This window comes from Sitophilus oryzae, unplaced genomic scaffold (assembly GCF_002938485.1).
Source record: "Sitophilus oryzae breed Bouriz unplaced genomic scaffold, Soryzae_2.0 scaffold_1058_pilon_pilon, whole genome shotgun sequence".
NCBI lineage: Eukaryota > Metazoa > Arthropoda > Insecta > Coleoptera > Curculionidae > Sitophilus > Sitophilus oryzae.
Genome location: NW_022145680.1, coordinates 1885789 through 1896338, shown reverse-complemented (window position 1 = coordinate 1896338; position 10550 = coordinate 1885789). Strand labels below are relative to the sequence as shown.

The following is a 10550-nucleotide window of genomic DNA, read 5'->3' as shown; positions in this document are numbered from 1 at the left end:
TTTCGTAACAATTTATTTTGTAGATTTTCATCTAGTGGCGAAAAATCCAGAAGTATTTTTTCAAGAAATGTACCCGACACAAAAGTATACATTTACAATTCAGTTATTCTTTAAACACTACTGAAATTATAGGTATTACAAAGATTCAGTTTGTAACAATTCTGCAATATCTTCAAATTTGACTTTTTCAGGTGTGTATACAACATCCAAATAGCTAAAATAAAGTATTATTTATTAGTAAAACTATGAAAACATATTAATAAAAATCATACGTAGAAGTATGGCGCATGTGATTGTGTTCATTCAAAATCACCATCAAGAAGAATCATCGTGCATGTGATCGTGCATCGCTTTCCTAATTAGAATAGCAGAAATTCTGGAAACAAAAAGAAGTCGTCAAAAACATAACTATTATTCATTAAAAAAATTAAAAAAAATCATACCTAGGGTCAAGTGGCATGTCTTGATCCAAAAAGGGGGGCATCAAAATTAATTCGTATTGTTACCGAATCTTCTGATAAGTCTTCTGCAGCAAGAGATATAGAATCAGCATTTCTGGAAACAATAAAAAATAAATAACAGCGAAATATGTGTGAATTATAGTTTTTTTTTGGTAAGCACGATTATTTTGATTAGTTTGAACACTGTCTATACCGGGTGCATCTCAAAAGTGGCTCACTCCTATAACTTTTTTAAATCAGTATCTGACATGAATTACGATTGATTGACGTATTCAATTGTTTTCGGTTATTTCCTGTTTCACCGGAAATTACTAAAACTTTCGATTTTTAAATTGCACCTTCGGTGTTTCGTAACTTTATTCAATAGAAAATGACACTCTGAATAGAATGACATATCATACGTCAATTTCGACATTTTCGAATATGGTTTATTAGAAATTACAACATGCGATTCATAACGACAATTTGACTCGAAATACCAAGTGTGTGGTACCAAATTATTCGTTAGAAAATGCTTTTGTGAATGAATATATATTCAATTTATAACTTTAATTGATAATAGTGATGGGCAAAACTTATTTTTAGATAACAATTGAAACTGTTATAGTTATTTATAAAAAACAGCTTAAAATAACAGCTTAAAAATAACAGGTTTCTTCATTTTATTGCTAAATATCTGAAAGAGTATGAGGCGGTCACCGCCAGGCGTATTAACGCAGTTGCAAGTTGCAACAATGACGTGCTCGGTGGTAATATTTCCAGGGCAAATACGTTTAAAACAAAGTATACGGAGGGTACCGCTTAAATTCCTGTCCCGATATTGAAGGATGGCTATAGAATTTCAATGCATTTCCTACATAAGTCTATCCTTGGTTTGTAGGAGGTTTGACTAAACAAGGATGAACCTATGTCTTGAAACCATTCGACTCGATTTTCTGTCCTCCTTCAATACTGGGACGTAAATCCTCTCATTGCTCTTATGGGGAGGCCGACGTATATTTTATTTAAACGTATTTGTTCCAGGGTGTCATAACATTTCTAAATATCGATTGTTCTAAAATATCGGTGATCTAAAATACCTCTCTAAAAACGGTGGTTGTTTACAAATAAGCGCTGTTTACAAATTGCGATATAAAAAAGCCAAAATGCCGCCACTCGTCTATACCTATACATTCCGATCTACCTACGCCCTGACCCTCGATCCGCGTAGATCATGAATGCGTAGCAGTGTACAGGGTGCATCTCACTCGACGGGCGAGAAGCTCTTAGTTATGATTTTCCCATTTGCGGTCAAAAATAGCAATATAAGAAAATGTAGTATATTCTTCATAAGTAAACCAACTACACACTTTTCGAATTAATTTTACACTTAAACTAGCGTGTACCCGCGACTTCGTTTGCGTCGAATTATTAATTTGTAATGATGATGATAAAGCAAAGCAAGAATTTCCATTAACATACAAACTGGATAAAATTTTCTCACATTTGCCGAAAATAAGCTTTAAACGTCGAGCAGATTAAGCAGAATCGTGGTTAATCAATTACTCAACTTTTTGGAACACCCTGTATGATTTTTTAAAAAAATTCAAAATATGTAAAAAAACAAAATAAATTATGCGTATCCAAGCGTTTTCCCGAAAGACTAACCGTTTTTTAAATAACAAATATTGTAATATTTGAGGGGCGTTTTCACCCTCTTGGAATTTGAGATTCGAGAAACCCCTCATTATCGAACCTCTACACCCCACAGTCAATCTTTTTACCAAAAATCAGCTTTAAACGTCAAGCAGTTTAAGCAGAATCATGATTACTCAATGGTCATATTTTATGAAACACCCTGTATATATTTTTTTTTAAATCTTAAAATATATAAAACAACAAAATAAAATATACGTGTTTAAGAGTTTTTTCGAAAAACTCACCAGTTTTTAAATAAAATATATTCTAATATTTGAATGTGGTTTCACCCCCTTAGAATTTGAGTTTCGAAAAATCTCTTCTTATCACCCTAAAGTCAATCCGTTTTCCAAAAATCAGCTTTCTACGTCAAGGACTTTAAGCAGGATCGTGATTAATCAATGACCAGATTTTTCAAAACACCCTGTATACATTTTTAAAAAATCTTAAAATATTATTCCGAAAATTTTTCAGAATAAATAAATACCTAAATATTGAAACTTAATAACCAAGTACTGAAACATACAGCGCCAGACCTCCGCCCGTTATGCTCGTAACAGGTTGAAAAACAATGTATCTAAAACAACTGATGCATTATTCTCCAACCTGTTTCGAACCTCCATTGACAATCGACCGATGCAGCAGCGTTACTTTCCCACTCCGATTATCCCTCGACCGCCGCTCTGTTATGCTCGTAACAGTTTAAAAACAACGTAGCTAAAACAACTGATGCGTTATTCTCCAACCCGTTGCGAGCCTCCATCGACAATCAACCGATGCAGCAGCGTTCCTTTCCCACTCCTGTTATCTCGACCGCAAGGCGTTATGCCCGCAACTGTTTCAAAAAGCTGCTTCTTTTATATCCTATTATTTTTAAGCTGTTGTAAGCCCAACACGCCGCGCCGCGCCGTAGCGCATACCCCACTCCGTTGTCCGTTGTATATCGCCGCCTGTATCGATGGTTGTCGAAATAACATGTTTTCCATCCATACTAGTTGTTTTTTGGAATTGCTTCGAGCAGCATCGAATTTCGTGCGGTGCAGAACGCCAACTTCTTTTCACGAACAGTCGATCTCTGCGTGTTGTTATTTTATATCTGTTATTTTTTAAAAGTAGTAACGGTTGCGTTATGTTATTTCTAAATAATTGTTATAAAACAACAGATAGTTAAATAACAACCCATCACTAATTGATAATTTATTTACGATCATGTATATAATGGTGGCTAAAATAAAAATTGGCGAAACGTTAACTTAATGGTATAATTTCAAATTAATCCAACAATACCTAGAGCCAAAATCCCAATAATACAAAAAATATAATTATATTCAGATTGTCATTTTCTATGGTATAAAATAAAAAAAACACCGAGGATGCGTACTTTACAAATAAAAAAGTTGTAGTCATTTCCAGTGAAACAGGAAGTAGCCGAAAAAAATTGAATACGTCAATCAATTCTAATTTATGTCATACTAATGTATCAAATCTTATCAGAAAAAAATGGCGCCGGGAGGCACGTATAGCCGCCCATACTAAAATATGTTAATAAAAGTTATTTTAGGCAGTTCTTTTTAGTTTCAAAGTAAAAGAATTTTCCCATTTTGGTCCGCGGTTAGGTTAGTTATTTCCCCTATCCGCCACCTGGGGTCGCGTCCGATGGGAGTTTGTACTTCTCCACACGGATTTTCTCAAAAACGGACTACGGAAACACAGAATATCTCAAAAACTGCGACTTTGACTGATTTTGATGTTATTACAAATTTTGTTGCAAATATTATTCCTAATCTTAAATTGAAAACCGCGTTTCGCTAGCTACTGTAATTTTGGAGTTACGATTTTTAACCCCCTCTCATACCCCCTTACCAACCCCCCACCCCCACCAAAAACTAATGGCCAGATTCTCGAGGGCCACAGTATTTTTGTGCCAAATTTGGTTAAAATCGGTTTAGCGGTTTTTGAGTTACCGTGTTACAGACGGACAGACAGACACCATGAAAATATTTTGTATTTAGGTCATATATGACCCAAATAACTCATTTTGAGTGAAATTAACAAAAAAATTTTTTGCCGATCTTAATCGCCTACCATACCTGTTGGTCTGCTAATAAAAAAGTTATAGGGGTGAGTCACTTTTGAGACGCACCCGGTATATTAAAAAGTCGTACAATGTATTGTGAACTGCCGCATAAAATGACTACTGAATAAAATGAAAATAAATTTTTGCAGAATTGTTTTTCAATATTGAAGATTATTTTATACCTATTAATTAAATAGATCTGTATTTCAAACATAAAAAATAAGAATTATTTAATTATACGCATTTAAAATAGTTTTTGTATATCTAAAGATTTTTTCTACATATTTCAATAAGTGTAATTAATAAAAAAAATATACCGGGTGTGTCTGAAAAGTGCCTCACCTTTATAACTTTTTTATTTTTTCAGATAAAAAACGAGATTTGGTATGTTAGTATACCGGGTGCGTCTCAAAAGTGGCTCATCCCTATAACTTTTTTATTTTTTTTTCAGGTAAAACAACGAGATTTGGTATGTTAGTAAATGACATATTTTGGGATTGATTGACATATTCAATTGTTTTCGGTCACTTCCGGTTTCACCGGAAATGACTATAACTTTTGATTTTTAAATGACACTCTGAATAGAATGACATATCGCATGTCAACTTTTGACATTTTCTTTATATAGACTTTTTGAGACGCCCACTTTTTGACTTTTTGAGACGGCCACTTTTGAGACGCACCCGGTATAACATAAATTGGGATTGATTTAAGTATTCAATTCTTTTTGGCCACTTCCTGTTTCACCGGAAATGACTACAACTTTTGATTTTTAAATGGCACCCTCGGTATTTTTTACTTTATTCAACAGAAACTAACATTCTGAATAGAATGACATATCATATGTCAACTTTTGACATTTTCGTTTAAAACAAAATTGCATTTTAAATAACAATCTAAAATACGATAGCTGTGTTAAAAACACTAATTTTTGATTCCCAAAGATTCCCAAATCGTATTTTTAATCATATCTCAATTTTTTCAAATAAAACGAGGGTGGCTCATTAGCATATTTGGACAAAGCATTTTTTTAGGAATAATTTGGTACCATACATTTAGTATTTCGAGTCATATTGTCGTTATGAATCGCATGTTGCAATTTCAAATAAACCTTATGCGAAAATGTCAGAAGTTGACATATGATATGCCAATCTATTCAGAGTGTCATTTTCTATCGATTAAAGTAGCAAAATACCGAGGGTGCCATTTAAAAATAACAACCGAAAACATTTGAATACGTCAAACAATCCTAATTTATGTCATATACTAAATCTCGTTTTTTATCTGAAAAAAATAAAAAAGTTATAGGGGTGACTTTTGAGACGCACCCGGTATAACATTTCTAGCCGAAACATATGTAAGAATAAAGTTTACTCTCATTAAATTTGATACATCTAAAAGCGTGTTTTATTAAAATGCTAATAAAAAGTAAAGTTTTTATAAAATAAAAACGGAAATACAATTTTTCTGAGATTTGTCTTCAGAATATCAACAGGTATTAAATGTACAACTATTAGGCATTAAATCACAACCATTTAAGCCACTTTCTGTATTACCTCAGCTATTATTCCGTGGACATAGAACTTGTGAGACTCCCCCGTTTTAGAGAAAAGGTCACTGACGTCGAGTTGCCTTGGTTCGGTTCCTCGGGCGCCATCCCAATGTTTAAAGTGTTTGAGAGAACACTAGTGCCGCTACGGGTAGCTTTTATACAGTGGAGATACCAGGGAGTGATGAGATGAAAAGAAAATAAAACACACAATTAACTATAACGTAACACTAGGCTTTTATTTAACTAATTAATTATGTACAAAAATAATCCAGGAAGGTTCACGTCCTCGAATCGTAACAACAGTGAAATAAAATGTATATTTAAAGACCCGTAAAGTAAACTTTACAATAATAAAAATAAAATAAATATTTGGTACCTCGCAAAACCAAATTTACACTAACAACCGTGTACCTCTAGAGTTTTGATCGATTATTCCCGAGATGCAACTCTCTGATTGATTCTATCACGCGAATTCAAAACGCGTTCCCGAAATGACGTCCTATTAAATAAGATGACGCGAGTTCCTGATCGACGTTGAATTTAGCGGCGTCCTAATGAACACGGACACGTAAGTACCGGAGCAACACACTCTACTATGACGCGACTCTCTAAACGGCAGCGAGGTCGTTTCAGGCGTCCCGATGGTCGCAGCTAAACATTTCTTGGAAGGGCGTCCGTTTTGACAACGTAACACGAACCTCGGATCGGCGTCGACGTTAAAAGCGTCCCGTGATACCCAAACGCGAGTCCTGGATAGATCGCAAAAATAATCGGCGTCCTGTGAGATAGTCACAAACGCGAGCCCTGGATAGATCGCGAAATTAACAGCGGCCCGAGGGATATACAAACGCGAGTCCTGGATAGATCGCAAAAAATAATCGGCGTCCTGTGTGATAATCACACACGCGAGCCCTGGATAGATCGCGAAACTAGCAGCGTCCTGTGGGACATACACACACGCGAGCCCTGGATCGATCATGAAATTAGCGACGTCTCGGCGAGTTGTACGTCGTTTGGAGAAGCGCAGGCCGCACACACACCGCCCGGTCAGGACAACCTCGGGATTTCGGCGAGATCCCGTTCAGCGTCACTGATGCAGGGTGTCGTCCGGACAACACACCTAGAAAAATACGGGAGCTACAGAACCAGCCTCGGGATTATTGCGAAGTCCTGTGTTAGCTCCGTGAACCTTCGCGACCCGTGCGTTTACTGAACTGCCCGGACTGTCCCTTAGAAAGTTGAATTAATTGTTAGCCCCTAATTAGCTTTCCCCGAGAGGTACACTGAGCCGGAGCAGATGTCAGACAACCTTTTCAGGACATCATTCCTGGCGACCTGCCCGTAGCACAGCGTAGTCCCTTTTTGCCTGCTCGGCAATCCTGGACCGTCCCTTAAAAAGATGAATTACTTATTAGCCCGTAATTAGCTTTCCCCGAGAGGTACACTGAGCCGGAGCAGATGTCAGACAACCTTTTCAGGACATCATTCCTCGCGACCTGCCCGTAGCACAGCGTAGTCCCTTTTTGCCTGATCGGCAATCCTGGCAATTTTAATATGAAAGAAGAAAACTACGAACTCTCGTCTCATCAACCGAAGGACACGTCAGACCGGAGCAGATGTCAGACAACCTTTTCAGGACATCATTCCTGGCGACCTGCCCGTAGCACAACGTAGCCCCTCTTTGCCTGGTCGGCAATGGTTGTTCTCCCGCGCTTTTCATATCCTAACAATCCCGTCAACTAACTCCCTTATCCCTATAACGCATCCAGGTAGTCGAGTAGACGCTTAATAACAATAAAATAATACGACCTACCCTCGATCACTTTGGCGGTGGGTGCTTACCTTATACAGTGCGGCGGCAGGCGGCTGGCAGCAGGACACTTGGCAGGGCACTCCGGACTCGAACCTCACTGGTTCACGTGCGAGCCACAAAACACATACACAAGGAGAAGTGCGAGCGCCTTGCTAAATATTGGAAAGTGAAATTGACGTTTAAATTTGACACTGTTGACAAGTCTACTGCTACTAGCGCCCCCAATATCGCTTGTAGGAACTACGGACTAGATTGTCACGCATGGCGGGAAGTTTAAAAAAATAAAAAATTTAATTCTTCATTTATTTTTAATATGACATAGATAAAAACACAAAAAATACACCATTTTTTAAAAATATGTTTAATATCAATATCAAATATACAACAGAAATTAATTTCACCACAATAAATTAATAAAATTAAAAAATAATGTTACAAGTAGATCAAGAGACAAAATTAATTATAACAAAACTGAAAAAAATGGCGTCATAGATGGCTTAGAAATGACGATATATATCATAATTTTGAAAGTAAAATTATATAGGAAATGTCATCGATCATCATTTTGAAGCCAACTGGACGATTATTTCAAACATACAAGCTGAGTTCGTTCATAGTGCTCTGAGAAATCTAGATAAACAAAGAATAATAAATTAAAAGTATTCCAGGGAAAAAGAGAGGAAAAACCTGTATCGTCTCTGATATCTGTCAGGGTTTTGTTGAAAGTGTCATCTTTTTGCTCGAAGTTTTCAGGTCGATTAAAAAGATGACATTTACAACAATACTTTGCCGTAACTTTCACAAATATCAGAGAGAGAGTACAGGTATTGCCTCTCTTTTCCTCTGGGATGCTTTATATCTGTTCTTCTTTGTTTACCTATATTTCTAAGAGCATAATGCCAAACACGACTACAGTATATAATAATTTCAATATCCTAAGTGGAAAGAAAAAAGATCACCTTTCTGTTTTGTACTATGGTCCCTTTCTTCCGATGGCTCATCTCGTTGATATTTAGGAAGGTATCCATAAAATATATATTTTATTATCGGTCCTGGGATGAAAAAATATAAAATTCAATTTCATTTGATGATCCTTTTCTGTCACCTAAATCAGGAGAATGACAATGAGCATGTTAAGATGAAAAAAAACTTATTTATCAACACTTACCTACACGTTAGTCCAAGGAGTTTTATCAAAAACCTATATTTGCCTAAATAATTTATGTATTCAATTTACAAAGCAAACTGCAGCGTGTAAACAAAAGAAATAAAATGGCGACAAGTCAACGTCAACGACCCGACAAGGAGAAAAGTGGTGTTCGAATAACAATTTATGGGTTGCAAAAAATTGTTTTTGTCTCCTTTCAACGCACACTTTAGAAAGAAAAAGAGATGAACAGTTATACTGAAAGAATGTCAAGGTTTTATCTGTCACTCTTGTCAATAATTTATCGGTAAGGAAGATTCCTAGAAAATCGCTTGTAGTCAAGTTTTCAACCATTTCCAGTTCTCCCATAAGAAGTGTCATCCACCTGGTGCGAGCACTAACTACCTCTCTAGTGCTGGTGCGGCCGAGGTACTCGACTGACGCTCCCCTCCACTCAACCTGCACTGGTAGGGAGAGCGGCGCAAACGTCTCGGTTTCTCGCACCGAACTACAGCGACCAAAACCGATCAAAACTCTCTTACAAAATGGCAATTAAATATTTAATTTATTTAATTCAACACTAATGAAGTTCATTAAAGAAAATAAAGTCCCTACTATTCTAGTACAACATCAACACAATATACAGGGTGTCCTAGAAATTTTTATGAACTTCATTACAAACTACTGCGTATTTTTAGAATCAAAATAAGTTCATCGGGCACAATTTACTACACTATACAAAAGTGCTTCGTTTCTCCGTTAGAGGGCATCAAACTTTAAAAAAATAAACACATTTTATCAGATATTTTAAGAACCGTTATTCCGATTTGAATGAGATTTTGGGTGTCTATGTTTTGCTAAGTGCTTTAACATTTGACTTTCACAAAAATCAAGAGAAAGTACGGAAAGGGTTAAAACTACTAATTTTAGTATAATTATTTTCTCCACCGACGACAGATTTTCTTTTCGTAAAATGGTCCCTCTACTATCGCATGATCGAAAATAATGGCGTCCAGCGGGCTGGGAAATTACGATCGATGACATTTCCCATATAAATTTACATATAAATTGACAGCGATCTTCATTTCATAGCTATCGCTGACGCCGTTTTTTCTTGATCATATGGTATTTACTACATGTTTTGTCTCTTGTAAAAAAATGCCATAGTTTTTGAGAAAAAATGTATTTGAAAAATTTATTTCACCAAAGCAAAATAAAAAATGAACCGAAAAGTTATTAAAATTTATTAATTTTTTAAGCTATTTATGAAGTTTATTGTTAAATATAATTTGTGATACCACAGATTAGGTATACTATATGTATACAGATAAAAAGCTTATCCCTAATTCGTGGTACGAAAATTGTTTTTTATGACGATGTGCAAACGAGTAAAATTTTCTGTGCGCAAAAATAAACTCGCGTAAAATACAGCGTAAACAGCGTAATAGAGAGATATCGCTAAACCGAATAGCGTGCATGGACGTTAATAAGGCCAGGTGTTATTTCCTTTACGTGAGGTGGTATTAACTCTCTTCATTCATAGTTATCGGATCGGAAAAAATTCTATTCGCGTCGCGTCCGCTATTTAAACTTAACCTAACTTTGAATTTAAAACTTTGAAATTGTTTTGTTTTTACTAGGAATTTTAAAACTAAAGGGCTAAAGTGCTTTTTTGTTCATTTCCAGTGCTTCATTGTTCAACGTCTGCCAGTAGGTTTAGGGCAACAAGCAGCAAATTCTCTTAGAAGGGCTAAGCCGTCATCTGCTGTAAACCTAAGCGTCTTTATAGGTTCTTTAATATTGGAAAAGGTGGAATCCATATT

General features: G+C 36.0%; 1 protein-coding gene across 2 annotated transcripts in view; it reads right to left on the bottom strand.

Annotated features, from left to right (window-relative positions):
* The window catches only part of LOC115876110 (zinc finger protein 761-like), a 43932-nt gene continuing 33382 nt past the window's right edge, over nucleotides 1-10550 (bottom strand). For both annotated transcript variants that reach the window (XM_030891806.1, XM_030891810.1), the window contains 3 exons: nucleotides 444-555; nucleotides 273-376; nucleotides 1-214 (listed from right to left, as the gene is read on the bottom strand). In XM_030891806.1, the coding sequence (XP_030747666.1) occupies nucleotides 450-555 (106 nt within the window). In that variant the 3' untranslated portion in view covers nucleotides 1-214; nucleotides 273-376; nucleotides 444-449. The remainder of the gene's footprint in view (nucleotides 215-272; nucleotides 377-443; nucleotides 556-10550) is intronic.